Genomic DNA, 20,065 nt, shown 5'->3' with positions numbered 1-20,065 from the left:
AAATTCTCAAATTTTACAAGAATAAAGATTTTAACAAGTAAAGTAAACTTTATACCTAGGCCGAGTCCAATTTGGCCAGGAAGGCCCTCAAATTGGCTCGCACCCAATGAACCCTAAGGTGGGTGTTCTTCAATTCGGCTTCCTTGGTGTTCCAACGCCCTAACCACCAGTTGGTCTTGTTCTTGGGTCCAAGGGAAGTTGATTAAGGGTGTGGAGAATGGTGATACTCTCCGGAATGACAATTCGTCGTCGAGAACCCCTGATTCTCCTATGGAGTTCTACATGAAATAGACCTTAAAAACCCTTGATTTTTGGTAGAGATGGAAGGAGGAAGGTAGTTGAGCAAGTTACAGGTGAAGAAGATAGGAAAAATCAGAAGAAAAATGGTAGGAATTGGCCTAAAATTGGCCGGTTTGAAAATATAAAAAAAGGGTTTGGTCTACCTCACGGTTTCACGAAATGGGGGGGGGGGGGGGAAGTGGCATTCCTTTTTCTTTTTTCCAAATGGGTACTTTCATACCCTTTAAAAATCTGATAGGTCCCCATTTTTTTTTTCTTTACTAACTTAACCTTTAACCCAAGCTTCCCACAATCTAAAGTTCACAACTTCAAACGTCTGTAACTATACCGTTATAATTCGAACTCGCAAACGGCTTTGGCCTATGTGTTCGTGGATTCAAGATCTATTTAAAAACACTAGTTGTAACTTCGAAATATCAACGAAAGATAAAGATTGATTATGAAACTTTCAACTCGACAACTAATCAATTACTAAACTTATAATTAGTGGAATTAAAATTAACTAATAAAGATAACGTAATTGTGAAATACGAATTTAAATTACTAAATACGTAATAAATAGTGAAATTCCAGGGATGAGATTTCACAGAAGATCAAACTCTCTTTAGCGCAGTGTCAAGAGCGTGATGATAACGTGTTGTAGACATAATTTACTGAACAATTATGGAGGTCATATAAAGAGAGAGGGTGCGACAATAGTAGAGAGAAAGAGAGAGATGTGTAATTGTGAGGTGTATAATATTCCACCCTATTATGCCTTTATTTATAGCAGTAGGGAATGCTAATTCCTTACCCTTTTAGAATTACAACTCTTAATAGGTAATCAACTCCTAATAAGAATATAAGAGATATTCAAGATATACTATGATTTACACAATCACATTCATAATCTAATAGGACTGCAACATATTCTTTTTATTTTATTTTTTAAAATCAGCTGATGACTTAATCACAGCAATCCACACTTCTAGAAGCCGAAGAACATTACATATGTATTTTAGCTTTCCTCTTACCATTATTTATCATTCACTGATGCTAGGAATCAAAACATGCAAGTGACAACGGAAGAGGATCCTCTCCTGAGCTCAGGATGAGAATCCTCCTGACCACGAAATCCAAATCATTTAAATTTAATCTAACGGCTCCAAACAATGGACCCTCTAAAGTTATAGTAATTACAATTGTTAGATTAAGTTTGAATGGTCTGGATTTCGTGGTCAGGAGGATCCCATCATGAGGTCAGGAGAGGATCCTCTTCCAGTGGAACCAAATGGAAAGTGAGGACGTCAGAGGAGGTTCACATGGCTCCCACATGTACAAAAATCCCCCAACCCAACTCATGTGAATCGTGATGCCCCACTCCCATCCCCCACTTCGAAACCCAAAGCTGCTCAGGCTCACCGTCGTTTCCGACAAATACGCTATGAAGTCAATCTCCTCGATTACCAGACTTCAACGGCCACGATCTCTCCCTCTCCCTCCCCTTTCCCAATCCTCGCCACGCCCATAATCATGCTCGCCGCCGCATCCTCCTCCTCCACAACATGGCTCCGAGCTCACCGTATCCGCTACCTTGTCCTTCTCCTCTGCTCTCCGATTCTCATCCCTTTCCTCTGCGCCATCTTCCCTCTGCTCTGTGCCGCCGAGCTTTGCCTACGCCTCTGCCGCCGCCGTATAAAGACTTCTCACGATGAGGCCGGGGAGGAGGAGGAGCGGATGCGCCGGTGCGAAGAAGGACGCGGCAGTGGAAGTGCGGCGGCGGCGGCGGGGAAGGAAGACGGGAAAGAAGAGATGGGGCTGCTGCAGAGGTACTTGGAGGATCAGCTGCTGCTGGTTGGATCTGTGTACGATTGCGGGGACGATGATAGTGACGATTTGTATCATGAGATTCATGACTATGATAATGATTCCAACACTACTCCTCTTTTGGCGTGATTTATTGTTTTTTTTTTCTTTTCATTTTTTTTGGTTTTTTGTTTATGTACATCACACTTTTTTGGGTTGATTCTTGGTGAAATTTGTTTGTGAAGTTTATGGGGTTCCTTTCTACGAATTGTGAATACGATTTGAATTTGTTGGTAACTAAAGTTTGGTAGTGCTACACAGTCACTTTTACTTATTACATATCTTCTTATTATACTTCTTCTTAATTTTCGATTCATATCTGATAAATTAAATAAAGGGAGCTGATTTTCACACACCTTTTATAGCTTTTCCCACACCCCTCTTTGTTCCAGGCCATCGGATTGAATAAATCAAATGAAAACAACGGACATGATTAGCCAGGGGTGTGTAGGAAGCTATAAAAGGTGTGTGTTTATCATTTTCCTAAATAAAATCAATAAACAAAAATATAACAAGGTGTGGAGAGATTAAAAAAAAAAAGGTGTGAATAACACGGAAAATTTGGAAAAATAACCAAATTTTAGATCCCATATAGAATTATAGCCACTATTTTAATTTTATGATAATTATAACCAAAACTTGATGTAAAAGTACTAATATATCATTAATATTATGGTTTCTGACAACAACCAAAACAAACCTTTAAACTATTTTAAAATGAGAAATTAATCTTCATCACTTTTTTGTTTTCACTATTCACTTTGCATATGCAATTTCGTATTCTTTCTTCATCCATTGGAAAAATATATCAGAATGTATGCAATTTAGTCAATGAAACACTAAATCCAAGTATTTAATTAAAAAAATAATAATTAGCCATGAAATTAGTACCTTCTTAAGAACATTCTCATAGATTGTCTTGTTAATTAAAGAGAAAGCTAATTCAGTAGCCTCAACATTTTAAGGTAGTTTAAAGGTTGTGTTGTGGTTGTTATGAGAAACCCTAGTATTAAGGATATATTAATACTTTTACATCAAGTTTTGGTTATAATTATCATAAAATTAAAATAGTGGTTATAATTATATATGAGATCTAAAATTTGGTTATTTTTCCAAATTTCCCGAATAACACTACTTTTAAATTTAAAGCTAGTGGCCCATTGGTCACTAGTACTTCCGCGAATTTGAATCATATTATAATAACAAACTTAATGTGAGGTTTAGTCCACTTCATCATCCTTTTAGGGTAGATAATATCGTTCGTTAAAAAAAATTAAGCCATTGAGATTGAACCAACTTGTATAAATTTGTATTCATCTTCACTTGTAATTTAGAGGTCACAATTTTAACTCGAAGATAATGCATTCTATATTTACCTAACCAAAGCATTATTTCTTATCCCAACATGCCCGATATCACTTCGGTCCCAAAATTGGGTGCCAAAACAAAGTTGTAGCCCCATATCAAATAATATGGTAGATGAACGGTCTAATTAAAAGTCTCAGCTTCGATTACCCAATAAAAATAAATAAAAAAAAGTCTCAGCTTCACCCAAAATTTATTACCATTAAGACGAAAGATTACTTCAAAGCGCATGGTGATTACGTTATTTTTCAGATTTTATTTGTTCTTTCATTGTGCAAAGAAAATATGCAAATAAGTTCTGTAAATACGATGAATCCCAGACTGATAATGTGTGTTTGTCAAACTAAAATTTTCAACTTCAAAGCTTCAATTCCAAGAGCAAGCCTGGGGAATGTTGACTGTCTAAAAAAATTTAACATAAAGATGCGTTTATCCAATCCACCCAAACATTAGACTGTTTTGTAAACAAGAACCATATATGCCTTAACTATGTGTGTTATTTAACTCCAATCTAAGTTTAGACCAAAATAGGCATTTTAAAAGCAATTTAAAATGTCACATGAGCTTCCTTGCATGCCTTCTTCTTATGTCTGGTGACTAAACCACGAAGATTATACCTTGGAATGCTCGTAAGAAAAAGTTAATGGAATAAAAGCAAGGTCCTAAAAAACGTTAGGCGCTAGTCGGGCAGAACTCTTAGCGCCTAGGCTGCTAGGCGGGATCTAGGTGGGCGCCTAGGCGGCCTAGGCGGTCTAGGCAGATTTAAGTAAATTTCTTATATATTATATAAATTAATTAAATTTACTATATCAGATATAAATAATTATTGAATAATATGTTATTTCTTATAGAAGAACATACATATGTTCATGTTTTATGTACATATCTAATATGCTTGCCTAGGAAAAAAAAACAAAATATTATCTAAATGATTTATAATTTATAATTTATATAACATTTATATACATATAATATATATCCCAAATTTTTAAAACTATATAAAAAAAAACCCACGCAAGTGGGTGGTTTCATATTTAAAACCATCTGATGAGTGGGTGGTTTCATAATTAAAACCATCTGACTCTTTCACATCACCCAAGAATCCATCACCAGCTTTTGAATTTCGTTTCTTCTTCTTTACCCTTGGAGAACCTAATCTTTTAGTCTCTCTCTCTTGGCACTCTCTTCCAAGGAAGAAAATATCGGTAATATCGGAAATATCGGTAGTCCGAAAACACGGAAATATCGATGGAAATATCGGGATAATATCGATATCGATAAAAATTACATGGAAACCACGGAAATTGTAAGAAAAAATTGGAAATTTTTATTGAAACTTTGCAGGATGTTTATTTAGTCAATTATCTATTAGTTTATCACAAACAATTGGAAGGAAATACATTGCATGATGGATTTAACATTATCAAGTTGATTATATAGCGAGCTGACAAACATTGTGAGTGTAGAAAATATGTAGTAATTAATGAAAGAAGTCTAAACACACCATAATCATTTATATATAATGAATTAGTACAATATTTTACACTTTATACATTGCATGGTAAGATACATGAGTGACTTAGTACCACATAGAGTTCCTATGAGGTTCAAAATTTTCACTATCTTCATCATCTCTATGTGTAAAGTGAGTGTATTGTGAAGAGTAGTTATCAAATGATAAATCCCCAAAATAGTTTTGCATGTAATTGTTAACATGCCACCCATATGGATCTGAGATTAGTTGACCTTGTCCATAAGCAAAATCATTTGAAGATTGAGTCTCGGATTGTTTCCATGAGTCGCTCGATTCCATCCCAACAGGAATGGGATATGAAGGGTAGGGAAATGGTTGGTTATGAGTATTACCATAGTTACTACTTCCCACTCCAACAGAGTCCGAAGTTCTAGATAACGAGTCATCTTCTTGACTTAACAAAATCCCATTGCCTCTTTCTCTGAGAGTATAGTCCTTCCCTATGGCACCAATTCCTGGTCCTGCCCGCCTACTGCCATGGTCATCATCCTGTGTTGCATGCGTGAAGTTTGCCTCACCAGTGAAGGGGCTCATAAATCCGGGAGGTGGTCCATAATAGTTTCCATATCCACCACCACTACCTCCAGCTCCACTATGTCCTTCATCATTCCCACCTCCGGTGGTAGGTGAGTCTCCTGATCTTGTACTAGAGCTATCATTAGTATCAGCACGATGTTGTGGTTGTGTAGGATTGGAAGAAGGTGAAATTCCAGTGTTTCTTGGTCTTGGGCGCAAAAGTTCTTCCAAAGAGTCAGCGCTGCTAGATCCCACCTCCTCCTCTAATACTCTTTCTACATTTATCCCTTCATTACGTGCTTCTTCAGCAACTCTGGGAGCTGGGTTGCCTTCATCATCATCTAAATGAAGAGGTCTAATCCATTGAAAAAGTTGGTTACCCTCTGTATCATCATCTTCACCAACAATATCAAACACATCTAGTGGGTCACCACGGTCGACATGATCTATTTCTGCTTCCTTATCTCGAATTTGAAGCTTCATGTTGTAGTAGCAATAAACTAATTTTTCCAAGCTACTATGAGACAACTTATTTCTTTGCTTTGTGTGTATGAGTGCAAATGTGCTCTAATTTCTTTCACAAACAGATGAGGAAGTTGTTTGTGATAATACTTTAATTGCTAACTTTCTCACAGTTGGTGCATCGGTCCCATACATGATCCACCATTCAGCTACAATGAAAAAGAATGTTGATAAGCCTAATAACTCCAACAAATTCTATTATAAACTTATAGTGAAATATGTTTATACTCACTAGGAGACATATTTGTTCGAGCAGCAACTGATGTTGGTTCTCCAAAAGTTCTTCTTGCATCTTTAAACCATGTTAGCTGAATTCAATAAATCGTGTTAGTTTAATCCAACAAAGTAATTATTATAATTTAAGTAATTGTGTACCTCATTTCCAAATTGGCCAACTGCTGGTGATGCAGGGTCTAATTTAGAGTATACATTATGTACAGCACGTATAAGGTTACCATCATCTCCAACACGGGGTCTGTATTGGTATCGGGGATTCAAATAATATGTTGTTCAAAGAAACACATACTCTAATAAGAGAAATAATACTTATGCAACTAAAGAAATGAATTGCAAATTATGACATAATTTATACCTGCTGCATGCAAATCGTGGTATAATGTTTTATACCATCAGTCTTCAATTATCTTTATGACCCACCTTGCACCATGTTTTCTTTCCAATTCATCATTCGCTACACGCATCAACTCATATACTGCCCCCATAGTAGGATACACTTCTGTGTCAACGATCCGTAAAACTTTGTAAAGAGGTTCAAACACTTGGCACACATGTTCTGATTGAGTCCAAAAAGCATGATCAAGCACTATACTTTCCACCATACGACCTGTATTTGAGCGGCTCAAATTGTGGTTGGCCCAATCGTCACTAGTGAATAGTTGCTTCAACCTTGCTTTCTTCTTAAGTAGGATGTCTAATGCAATATAGTTAGTGGCGAATCGAGTGGTAGCTGGACGAATAATTTCTCCTTTGCAAAATTCACGCATCTTTGCCAACAACCAACCGTGATTGTAAATATAATTTGTGATCGTTCTAGCTCTTTTGACCACAGTAGCAACATTCTCTCTTCCCCATTGCCTCAAACATGAGATCAATACAATGTGTTGCACATGATGTCCAAAACACATTATGATGCTTCATTAACTTTTTTCCAGCTTTGACAAATGCAGAACCGTTGTCGGTCACGACTTGTACAACATTATGCTCTCCCACCTCCATGATTACATCCCTCAATAATTTGTAAATATACTTGTAGTTCTTTATATGGTCTGAAGCATCAACAGACTTCAAAAAAATTATCTTTCCCTTGGAGTATACCATGAAGTTTATGATAGACAATCTGGTCGGACCGGTCCATCCGTCACACATGATTGTGCAACCATTAGTTTCCCACTTTGACCTCAACTTGTTAACATACTCGCCAATGTCTTTATACTCCATATCCAAATATTTGTTTCTTATCTCATAGGGAGTGGGAGGTTGTACTCCAACACCGGCATGTTGACATCCCACTACCATATTTTTGAAATGATGTGATGATGCCTTCGCAGCAGGGACATTTGCATAGATAAAGAACTTGCTAATTAGACGCCCCATTCCCTCATTCACATTACCTCCAGTGAAATAACTTCAAACATTCTTTTGACGTGCTTTGGATGACTTATATAAACTTGGGGCTATTGGTGGTATTGGTTGTGATTCTCTAAGACTGCCTCCCCGTCTCATTTGTGCACCACCACTTGTCCTGGAACCTTGTGCTCTATTAGGAATTTTATGAAAGTGTTCTCTTTCCCATGCTAACTGTTTGGAGGCACGTAATGTTTGTTTCAAACTGCATCGTTCTTCAGGTCCCATGTCATCATCACATTCGTCCTCATCGTCATCATCATCACTGTCAATCGCTTGGCCATAGACTTCTCCCCGTAGCCCAGCTCGAATATTTTCCATTCCCTGTGTTATCTTTTCCTTCTGCTGTTTTTTATTTTTTAATAATGTGCTGATGAATGCCTTCACTTCTGGGGGGACATTATCGCATCGTTGGACATTTTTTGCTGGATCTAATCCACTAAGATGGTACTTAAGTCGTGTCACTCCGCCACTCTTCATTACCCGACCACAATATTTGCAAATTGTGCCATGTTTGTTTCCGTCTATTGGGTATCCATGTTCCCAAGCTGGATCACGTTTAGTAGCTCCACTGGATATCGTAAACGTACCTACATTTATTTTTCATGAAAATTAGACAAATATTTTTTGGCCAAAAAATATAGTAGTGATGACGGTTATATAAGAGAACCTAAATAATAAAGTTATTCTACAGAAGAATTAAATACGAAGTAAAGAAAATGATTGTAAAAATTTAAGTAATTAAAAAAATAATATGGAATAATAAAACCTAATATTAATGAATAATAATCGAATTTGATAAAAAAATAATCCTAATATAAAACATAGTGATGAATAATAATCCAATTTGATAATAATTCAATTTAATAATAATCCAATTTAATGAATAATCCAATTTGATAATAAAAAAAACCTAATATTAATGAATAATAATCCAATTTGATAAAAAAATAATCCTAATATAAAACATAGTGATGAATAATAATCCAATTTGATAATAATCCAATTTAATAATAATCCAATTTAATGAATAGTCCAATTTGATAATAAGCCAATTTAATGAATAATCCAATTTAATGAATAATAATCCAATTTGATAATAATCTAATTTAATGAATAATAATCCAATTTGATAATAAAAAAACCTAATATTGATGAATAATAATCCAATTTGATAATAAAACCTAATATTAATAAAATAATAAATAACATTAAACATATTAAAATTATCCTAGGGAATAATTATACAACATTACTTAATTACTTAAAAAAATTAACATGTAATTGTTAACATTACTTAATTACTTACAAAAATTAACATGCAAGTATTAATTACTTAAAAAAATTAACACACGAGTCCACACAAATTTATTTGTTGTTGTATAAATTACAATAATATAAATATAAGTTTGTAAACTTACCTTAAATATGGAACCCTTTGTGTTCAAGCTTTGGAATGGATCTGGAATGGCTTTGAAAATGGCAAGGGAAATAAAATAATAAATAACATTAAACATATTAAAATTATCCTAGGGAATAATTATACAACATTACTTAATTACTTAAAAAAATTAACATGTAATTGTTAACATTACTTAATTACTTACAAAAACTAACATGCAAGTATTAATTACTTAAAAAAATTAACATACGAGTCCACACAAATTTTTTTGTTGTTGTATAACTTACAATAATATAAATATAAGTTTGTAAACTTACTTTAAATATGGAACCCTTTGTGTTCAAGCTCTGGAATGGATCTGGAGTGACTTTGAAAGGGGTAAGGGAAGAAGAAGAAACGAAAATGCTCTGAATGGCTCTGATACTCCACCTTTTGAAAGAATATCGGCACACGGTTTTGAATGAAACCACCATCCATGGTCTAAAAAGAATACAAGTTATAATTGTAAAAGTGGTCTGAAATTGTCAAAATAATTGTAAAAGTTGTCAGGAATCCTGAGTGAGTCATGTGTCCTCCTGACAGGAGGAACCCACACACACACGCACAACGCACGCAACCACACACGCACACAAACCTCACACACGCAGACACGACCTCTGTCTCTCTCTCTCTCTCTCGATCCTTCTCGATCTCTCTTCTCCCTTCTCCGATCTCTCTTCTCCCTTCTCCCACACACACACCATGGCCTTCTGCTCCTCCCTCTCCTTTCTCTCTGCACCGAGACCCACCTACACCTCTCATTTCTCTCTGCACCGAGACCCACACGCACACCATCGCACCTGCTCCGGCGAGTTCCTTCAATTTCTCCGGTTAGGTAAGCTTCGGGTTTTTCTTTTTATGTTCTAGATCGAAGCTTAGATGTGAAATTGAAGTTCTATCTCGTCTTTTTGCAAGGTTTTTGGGATGAAATCGACTCGGGAATAGGCACACCCATCTCCGGCGAGGCCGTGGGTGTCGTCGAACTTTCCGAACACCTCCGGCCATTTCACGGCAAACGGACGTTATAAAAACGTTCCTCTCGTCTTCTATTTCATGTTCATACCTAAATCGGAGTCTAGGGGGTTGTTTTACAGTCGGCCGAAGCTGTAGAAGCTCCGGCGTTCGTCTCCGACTTGCACAGTTCTGAAATTTCGCGATAATATCGATATTATCGATATTATCGCGAAATTATGACGAAAACCCCTTGGATACCACTTAAAATATCGGTTTGGGGAAAAACCGATAATATCGGTGATATATCGCCGATATTATCGATATTTTCTTCCATGCTCTCTTCCCTCATGCCTTATCTTCGTTCTTCTTCTTCGACCTCAAAATTGGATCTCAAATCCAACTTGCGCCACCACATATTGAAATGTTTAATACTCTATCTCTCTCTCTCTCTCTCTCTCTCTCTCTCTTCCCTCATCTTCACAGAGATGCATAAATTCGCCGGAGTTCTACTGCTATGGATGAAATTGAAAGTTGTAGATCCGGTTGCAAAAATTGCAGCGAGATTCAAACCGCCTAGACGGCCGCCTAGCACCGCCTAGCCCACCTAAAGCGCCTAGCGAGCGCCTAGGCGGCCACCTAAGTCCTCCCCGTCTAATTGAACGTTTTGGTCTAAATTGGGTCGGAGTTCCGCCGCTCAGCGCCTAGGCGGCCGCTTAGGCCGATTTTTAAAACACTGAATAAAAGTCAGTGACAATAACTGTGATATAGTGTTCGTTTCTCTTGTTGTAAAGACTAAATTCCAATCACTAAAAAATTGGAAGTAACAAAGAACTTGAAATCGCATAAATTGCAAACAAGCCATGATAAACATGTATTAGAAGATATTGATAAGTAACGTATCTCAAAATTGTCAATCTCTGATGGATGCTTATTTTCATATATTTTTATCGTATACTTCCTTTGGATTCTGTATATATGAAGCGGTTAAATGCATTAATTTATTTTGTTTTAATTTATAGGCATTAAATACTGGAGTTATGCAAAAATGAGTGAAAAATGAGCTTTTTGGGTGTCTATAGTAATTCCAAATGGAGCATGAGGCTAATTAACTGCACCAAGGCATATGCGATACAACAAGAAGATGAGACTGCAACGATTTTGGAAATCAAATGGACACATAGGAGTGTCATTCAATGGAATTTAGGAAAAAACTTAATTATTAGTTTTATTATTTCCCTTTTTATTTATTTTATTTCTTAAATAAGGACATAAAGTCCATTAGGATTAGAAATTAGTATGCTTTTAATTGCCTTTAAGCACTTGTTTTCCGTGTTATAAGGAGATTTCTTCTCCTTGTGATGCATTAGAAAAAAAAACATCAATACATTTTTCATAGGGGGCTGAGGCAAGGAAGGGCAAAGAGGAAGTACTTTGGAGTTTTTCTTTGCTATGGCTACGATGTAGCCTAATCATGAATACTTAATTGCCTTGTGGCATTGTTGTTTTCGAGTTTTTCTTCCTTATTAAGTATCTTTTGCTAATCGTAATGCGCTTGATTTTTATTTAGATGCTTGATCACTATCTAGGTTTAAATTAGGTTGATTTGATGCAAGTTAGAGTAGATGTCATACTTAACTTGAGTTTAGCTTCTTGCAATTGATACCATAAACACCTATTTGTAGATGCCATACAATTAGGGTTTGTGTGATTTTCCAATGATTTCCATAGAGCTTAATGACTTCTCACTTGTTTAAATCCATCTAGATGCCATAGAGGGTTAACATGTAAGGATATTTTTGATGCAACCATATGTCATGGCCGTTGAATAATTTAGGGAAAATCGAACTACTTGAACATAACATATTAAGGGAATTAAGTAGGATTGGTTACGGTGAATTTGGATGCCCTAGGTCTTATTTTCTTATGTTTTAATTTTATTATTTCATGCATTTAATTAAAGTCATATTTCATATTTTAGTTTAATTTCAAAGTTTCATATCTTTTCCACTAAAGCTTCTCCACTATGATTTGTTTCAATTTAGTTAGTAAGATTTTAGAATCAATTCGATCTCTGTGGGACGATATCCGTGCTTATATGTTATACAATCATCTGATTCGTATACTTGCGAGCACTAAAATTCGAGACTTAATGAGTTTAATTTTTGTTATCTAATTTACGCAACAAGTTTCTGGCGCCGTTGCCGGGGATTGAATTTGATTCTATTCCTTACTTAATTGGATTGTTACATTTTTTTAGTTGGGTTAGCTTTGGTGTTTATTTTTAGTGTTTTTTTTCAATAAATAAATTATTTTCCTAAGTCTCTTGTCAGCTTACCCATTGTTTTATTGTTTTTGTAGAAAAAATGGAGCCACTTTACCTTGTTGCCAATACAAAATTCAAGTTTGGGGGTGGATTTCATGTACATATCTTCACTTGCCCGTCTCCATTAAACCTGGGAAGTTTCTTTGTCCAAGAGCTTTATTGATTAAGTTTTCTTTATGTACATTTGTTGTCTATTTTCTTTACTCTTCTCTTCATTTTTTTAGTTTTTTTCGTTTTAGTTCTGGAAAAATAAAATAAATAAATACATAAAAAAATATAATTTCTGAAAAAAAAATCCAAAAACATTTTCTTTTTCTTTGAGTCCTGTTCTTTTTGGCTACTTTCCAATTCATTGATAAGATTTGGTCTCAATTTTCTTGTAACATTCAAGAAACGCTTGGCATAGTTCTTTACATTATCTTTGTTTTAACCATATTTTTTTTTATGAGCATGACTTGGAAAATATATATGCACATAGCCTTGTTGATATGAAACTAGAGCATGATTTAAGGTTTCATATGTAAATCGAGTGAACTTATGTAACCCTTGTGAGCTTTTGAGCCTAAAATAGATTGAACCACTACGCATCAATCACATTTATTCTTGTGCGTTTGATCTCATTTTTACATGTATCTCTAGAACTTGGTTTATGCCTTTCATTGCATTCATCAATTCATGTAAAAACTTGGAAGTGATTTAGGCATTTGTTTCTTTCGTTTGAGCATTTCTAGCCAACCGTTATAATTAGTTCCCTATTTAGCCATTTTGAACCCTTATGTGAGTCCTTTTGTTCTTAAACCTAAATTTTCTCTACCTAGCCTTGTAAAAAAAACTCATATCCATTTAAAGAGCTTGTAGAGTAATTCTATAAGAGGCGAGAGTTCAAAATGTTGGAGGCTAAATATTGTTCTGAAAAAAAAAAAGGTTGATGTTTGCTGTAAAGAAAAAATAAAAGAGAGTGGAAAAGAAAAACGGCTGCTTATTATTAAAAAAAGGGGGAATGTTTCAAAGATCAATCAATGGAAATAAGGTTCAAGTTATGTGCTTAAGTTTTGATGTGCTTGATGAGTTTTAAGTTATTTGTATACGAATTCAATTGTAAAGCTCTACAAGCTATTTTCACTTTGTCTATTCCATAATCTTTCTTTCATTAGCCTATCTTCCATAACCCCATTACAACCGTAATGAAGTCCTTTTGATCAAAGAAGTTACTTGATATTGATACCGAGTTAGGTGGACAAGCAAGTATATGGCGACATGTTTTGTGAGATCATTTGAGTGAAACACGTTAACTCACAAATATGAGTGATGAGTGTATGCCTTATGAGAAGTTCACTTGTTTGCATATGATAATTTTTAAAAGCTTGGAATTGCATTGACATGACTACTACACACACTACACTCCAAGTTGGTTCAATTCAAATTTGGTTTAACTTTTGGATAATGTCTTGAACTAGTGTTGCTTATTTCTTGAAAGTTATCTCATGGTTGGTGTTTTCTCTAAGATAAAAATTTGGGAATTTAGCTAAAAATTTGTTGTGTTTTATTTTCTTTTGTTTTGCTCGAGGACAAGCAAAATCTAAGTTTGGGGGTATTTGATGGGTGCATATTTTCATATATCTTTATCATATACTTCCTTTGGATTTTGTATATATGAAGTGGTTAAATGCACTAATTTATTTTGTTTTAATTTATAGGCATTAAATACTAAAGTTATGCAAAAATGAAGTGAAAAATGAGCTTTTTAGGTGTCTATAGTAATTCCAGTGGAGCACGAGGCTAATTAACTGCACCAAGGCATATGCGATACAACAAGAAGATGAGACAGCAACAGTTTTGGAAATCAAATGGACATAGGAGTGCCATTCAATGGAATTTAGGAAAAAACTTAATTATTAGTTTTATTATTTCCCTTTTTATTTATTTTTTATTTCTTAAATAAGGACATAAAGTCCATTAGGATTAGAAATTAGTATGCTTTTAATTGCCTTTAAGCACTTGTTTTCCGTGTTATAAGGAGATTGCTTCTCCTTGTGATGCATTAGAAAAAAAAAACATCAATACATTTTTCATAGGGGGCTGAGGCAAGGAAGGGCAAAGAGGAAGTACTTTGGAGTTTTTCTTTGCTAGAGCTATGATGTAGCCTAATCATGAATACTTAATTGCCTTGTGACATTGTTGTTATCGAGTTTTTCTTCCTTATTAAGTATCTTTTGCTAATCGTAATGCACTTGATTTTTATTTAGATGCTTAATCACTCTCTAGGTTTAAATTAGGTTGATTTGATGCAAGTTAGAGTAGATGTCATACTTAACTTGGGTTTAGCTTCTTGCAATTGATACCATAAACACCTATTTGTAGATGCCATACAATTAGGGTTTGTGTGATTTTCCAATGATTTCCATAGAGCTTAATGAGTTTTTACTTGTTTAAATCCATCTAGATGCCATAGAGGGTTAACATGTAAGGATACTTTTGATGCAACCAGATACTATGACCGTTGAATAATTTAGGGAAAATCAATCATCAATATTGGGGAACTACTTGAGTATATCATATTAAGGGAATTAAGTAGGATTGGTTACGGTGAATTCGGATGCCCTAGGTTTTATTTTCTTATGTTTTAATTTTATTATTTCATGCATTTAGTTTAAAGTCATATTGCATATTTTAGTTTAATTTCAAAGTTTCATATCCTTTCCACTAAAGCTCCTCCACTATGATTTGTTTCAATTTAGTTAGTAAGATTTTAGAATCAATTCGATCTCTGTGGGACGATATCTGTGCTTATATGTTATACAATCATTTGATTCATATATTTGCGAGCACGAGCACTAAAATTCGAGACTTAATGAGTTTAATTTTTGTTAGCTAATTTACACAACAATCTCCACAAACATTACAAGAATTTGGAGAAAAAATCGTTGGATGTGATGACCTGTATGTCGGAGCACTATAATTTTTTTTTTTTTGGTATAAATGTTATGTTTTTTCCTTTTTTATTCCTTTTCACTCTACATTTTGGCCATGATTGAATGTTATCCGCTAAGATATTTGAATGTTCCGCAGGGACTGGGTTGCTCACTACTTCGGAGGTGGAAGAAGCAAGGGTTGTGCTTGGTCTTGTACAAAAGTGGAAGTAGTGGTGGTATGCATACTACTAGGCTAGCGTAGTTCCTTCATGAGTTTACCTAGCTTGTAGTAGTTAGTAATCGAGAGCGATTTCCACACTCTCGACCAAATAGCATCGCCACCGATCTGATGAATTTAAATTGAGAAACGCTAATGAGACTGTTCGTATACGTTCTGCCACCTTATGTTTTTGGTGCAATATATAATATTAGCACGCAAATTAATGTTAAAATGTGCTGTAATAGAGAGTCTCACTTTTAAAAAAGTCCACTTAGCATTTCTCGAAGAGAGCTGCTAGACCCACCCCGTTGTCTTATTTTCCCACCTATGTTATATTTACACCCACTATAAAAAGTTAAAAAATTAAAATGTTATTTCCCCACCCACTGTTATTCCTAAAATAACCCTTAATATATATATATATATATATATATAATTATAGCTTATCTCTTAAAAAGAGAATATAAACAAATAATATTACTCTCTTCTAAAAGCCAGCAGAAAAAGAAAAAAAAAAAAAACCGAAGTATTCCAATGTTCAGCCTGATGTACACCTATTGTTCACCATGGGAAGGGAAAAACCGAAGTCTTCCAGTCGCTTCTAGAACACGTTTCTGGTGCTCTCTCTCGAACCTGAACCCCTGACCTCCGCAAATGTGGCTCACCCATATTCTAGTGGTTGTAATTTCTTAGAAGCCATTGTAAGTTGTAAGCAATCCAGTAAAAATAGGTTTGGTCGAGATTGAAAATGGAGCTTACTTGTAAATAATGTCCAGGAATACGCATATGAAAATGTGAAACAAATTGTACCCTAACCTAATACTAATCATAATAATGTATGCAAAAGTTAAATATAAAATCATAGCCACAGAGGTATACAAATTCAAATAAAAAACCACAGAGCTATGCGAATTCAATTGTACAATGGCGACAAATTAAAATGACTCACACATAAAATTATTCTTCTACCTCTTCGATGGAAACATAATCATCTACTTCCTCCATAGAAACGTCATCTTCTATGTTCATTCTTTTTACTTTCTCTAAATGATTTTGCTTTCTCTGAATGAAAGGAGATGAGAATGATGAGTAGGGTTTAAATGAGACAAATTGTCTAAATAGAGCGTGAGAGTTATTATGCCCAAAATTTTCTTTTTTTAACAAAAAAAGAAAAGAAAAGAAAAACACAAAACAGGATAACTAAGGTCCTACCTTATTAAATGAATGAATAGTATATTGCAGGGCTATGGAAAGTGATTGGCTGAATAGTTTTCGTATATTTCATTGCCCAAGTAAGAGTACAATATATATACACAATAAGTCAACTAATCTACAATAAAGCCTAGGAAATCACATCCCTCTTTTAATGGGATTTCACATCAACTACTTTAGGTAAACATATTATACATAATATTACAGATCCTTTCTTAATACTCCCCCTCAAGTTGGAGAGTGAATATCATGAAGCCCCAACTTGTCTCACAATTTCACAAATTGATCTTTTCCTAAAGCCTTTGTGAATAAATCTGCTGACTGGAAACGTGTAGGTACATGTGAAGGACTAATCATTCCAGCTTGCAATTTTTCTCGAACAATGTGACAATTAATTTCAATATGCTTCGTTCGCTCATGAAAAACGGGATTAGCTGCAATATATAGAGCGGCTTAATTGTCACAAAATAATGGTGTGGGACCCTTTTGCGGAACCCTTAAATCTTGCAATATATAGCCTAACCATGTTAACTCTAGGCATGTGTTGGCCATAGCTTGAAATTTAGCTTCTGCAGATGATCGAGAAACATTGTCTTGTTTCTTGGATTTCCATGAGATGAGGGAATTTCCAAGAAAGACAAGATACCTAATAACTGACCTTCTTGTGGCACAACAACCTCCCCAATCGGAATCATAAAAAGCCTTTAATTCAAGATTGTTGGAGACAAGAAATAACAAACCTTGACCAGGAGTACCTTTGATGTACTTGAGAATTCGTAAAGCTGTATCCCAGTGAGATTTGTGAGGCTCGTGCATGAATTGACTCAATGTGCGAATTGAAAAGACTATGTCAGGCCTGGTGACAATAAGATAAATCAATCGTCCGACTAGTCTTCTTTACTTGGTAGGATCATCTAACAATGCTCCATCGGTGGGAGTGAGTTTCAAATTTTGTTCCATTAGAAACTTGTCTGGGCGTGCCCATGTAAGACCAGAATCTTGCAAAACATCTAGGGCATATTTCCTCTTAAACTTGAAAATGCCTTCTTGGAACGAGAAAATTCAATGCCAAAAAAATATTTTAAATCACCAAGATTTTTTATGCGGAAGCGTGTGAGAAGAAATGTTTTGAGACGTTCCATCTCTTTAAGATCATTTCCTGTAAGAAGTATGTCATCTACATAGATAAGGACTGCAGTGAATGAGGTACCTTAGGCCTTTGTAAAAAAAGAATAATCATCTTTTGACTATTGATAACCAGCTTTCTGAATGGTGACTGAAAAAGTGGAAAACCAATTTATGGAGGCCTGTTTAAGTCCATATAGAGATTTGTTAAGCCGACATACAATGTTCTTCCCTGTCGACGAAGACCAGTAAGAGGTTCCATGAAAACAACCTCATGCAGATCACCATGAAGAAAAACGTTCCGAACATCCAATTGATGAATGAACCAATGACAAGCACTAGCAACGGCAATGAGGCAACAAAGAATGGTGAGTTTAGCAGTAAGAGAAAAAGTTTCCTAATAATCGATGCCCTCAATTTAAGTGTAGCCTTTAGCAATGAGACGAGCCTTGTATCGCTCAATTGTGCCATCAGAGTTGTACTTAATTTTATAGACCCATTTGCAACCAATGGGTTTGTGACCAGCAAGCAAGGGAACCATGGTCTATGTATTATTTTGCTGCAAAACCGTTAATTCTGCATGCATGGCAGTGCGCCATTTTGGATCAAGGATAGCTTGAGCATAGAATGTGGGTTTGGCGGAACTTGTAATGTTAGCTAGGAAAGAACAATTGGCAAAAGAAAGGCTTGAATAGGAAAGAAAATCAGAGATGGGATATCGAGTACCTGAGGAAGGACGAAGCCCCGAGGTAGAGTGACTGACTTGGTTGGTCACGTGGTAGTCTTTATGCCATATCGGAGGTTTCTTTAGACGAAGGGATTGACGTGGGAGTGGGGGAAGGGAGTGGGGGAAGGGAGTGGGGTCGGGTTGATGGGCTAGCGTGTCAGTGGTTAGTGTAGGAGGAGAATGGGTGTGTGGTGGGGGGTCTGACGCGGGGGGAAGGGAAATTAATATAGGGTGATATGATGGCAATAGGATTAGTGTGAGGTGGTAGGGATCGCGGGCTAGTGGGTTGGGTTGGGGTGGGGTCACGGTTGAAGGATGGGATGTCAAGGCTGAGTGATGGGATGTCACGGCTAATTGATGGCAGTGGTAGTGGTAAGGAGCTGTTGTGAGGGTCGATCATAGGAGGGTGGGTTGTTGAATGGAATGGAAAAATAGTTTCGTTAAATTTAACATCCCGATTAACAAAAATTTGTTTGTTTCGAGATCATATAGGGTGTAGCCTTTTTTACCAGTGGGGTATCCAACAAATACACAAAGTCTAGCACGAGGGTCTAATTTGTGTGTAGGGTGAACAACAATGGCAAAACACAAACAGCCAAAAACTTTTAAATGATCAAATGATGGTGAACGTTGGTATAATAACTCAAAAGGAGATTTGTTGGACAACAAAGGAGATGGTAAACGATTAATTAGGTAGACATCGGTTGTGACACATTCGCCCCAAAATGAAAAAGGTACCTGAGATTGGAAATGCAAACTACGTGCCATGGTAAGAATGTGACGATGTTTACGTTTGACAACGCCATTTTGTTGTGGAGTGTAGACACATGTACGTTGGTATTCAATGCCATTGGCTTGGAAAAAATCTTTCATGGACAAAAACTCAGACCCATTATCAACCCTAATTGCTTTGATTTGTGCATGAAATTGTGTATAGGCAAAAGTAACAAAAGATTTTAAGAGGTGTTGAGTTTCAGATTTATGTTGCATCAAGAAAACCGATGTGCACCTAGTAAAATCATTGACAATAGTGAGAAAGAATCGAACACCTGAATGCATGAGAACTTTGTGAGGACCCCAAATATCACAATGTAATAAATCAAATGGAGCATAAGTTGATATAGAGCTTAAAGGAAATGGAAGTCTGGTCTGTTTGGCCATAGGACAAACGGTACAAATATTATTTGTAAACAATGAGGGAAATACTAATTTAAGGCAGGTTGGAGAATGATGTCCAAGTCGCATATGCCATAAATTGGAGGAATGAGAAACTTGACAGGAGACAAGCGTCCGTTGCAAAAGTGACATGTAATAAAGACCACCACGTTGCTTACCTGATCCAATCATCCTCCCCGTAGCCAAGTCCTGCAAGACACAGAAAGTGGGAAACAAAATAGTGCAACAATTTAAGGAGTAAGTAACTTG

The 20,065-nt window shown here is 35.7% G+C and overlaps 1 protein-coding gene and 1 long non-coding RNA gene across 2 annotated transcripts; one reads left to right on the top strand and one right to left on the bottom strand.

Moving 5' to 3' along the window:
• Nucleotides 1-1,587: 1,587 nt before the first annotated feature.
• On the top strand, nt 1,588-2,387 carry LOC103402196 (uncharacterized). The gene has a single exon (XM_008340933.4). The coding sequence runs from the start codon at nt 1,813-1,815 to the stop codon at nt 2,233-2,235; it is 423 nt and encodes a 140-aa protein (XP_008339155.1). The 5' UTR covers nt 1,588-1,812; the 3' UTR covers nt 2,236-2,387.
• A 3,792-nt stretch (nt 2,388-6,179) lies between these two features.
• LOC139192036 (uncharacterized) lies at nt 6,180-6,989 on the bottom strand. Its single transcript, XR_011575814.1, has 3 exons — nt 6,675-6,989; nt 6,315-6,390; nt 6,180-6,231 (listed from the first exon to the last, which is right to left on the bottom strand). It is a non-coding gene; the product is annotated as an uncharacterized lncRNA (long non-coding RNA).
• Between the last annotated feature and the right edge of the window lie 13,076 nt (nt 6,990-20,065).

Source organism: Malus domestica, chromosome 15, assembly GCF_042453785.1.
Source record: "Malus domestica chromosome 15, GDT2T_hap1".
In the NCBI taxonomy this organism is placed as follows: Eukaryota; Viridiplantae; Streptophyta; class Magnoliopsida; order Rosales; family Rosaceae; genus Malus; species Malus domestica.
This window is presented reverse-complemented; position numbering and strand designations above follow the sequence as displayed.

Coding starts and splice junctions, on each gene's coding strand:
- LOC103402196 (XM_008340933.4), top strand. CDS start 1,813: ATGCTCGCCGCCGCATCCTCCTCCTCCACAACATGGCTCCGAGCTCAC.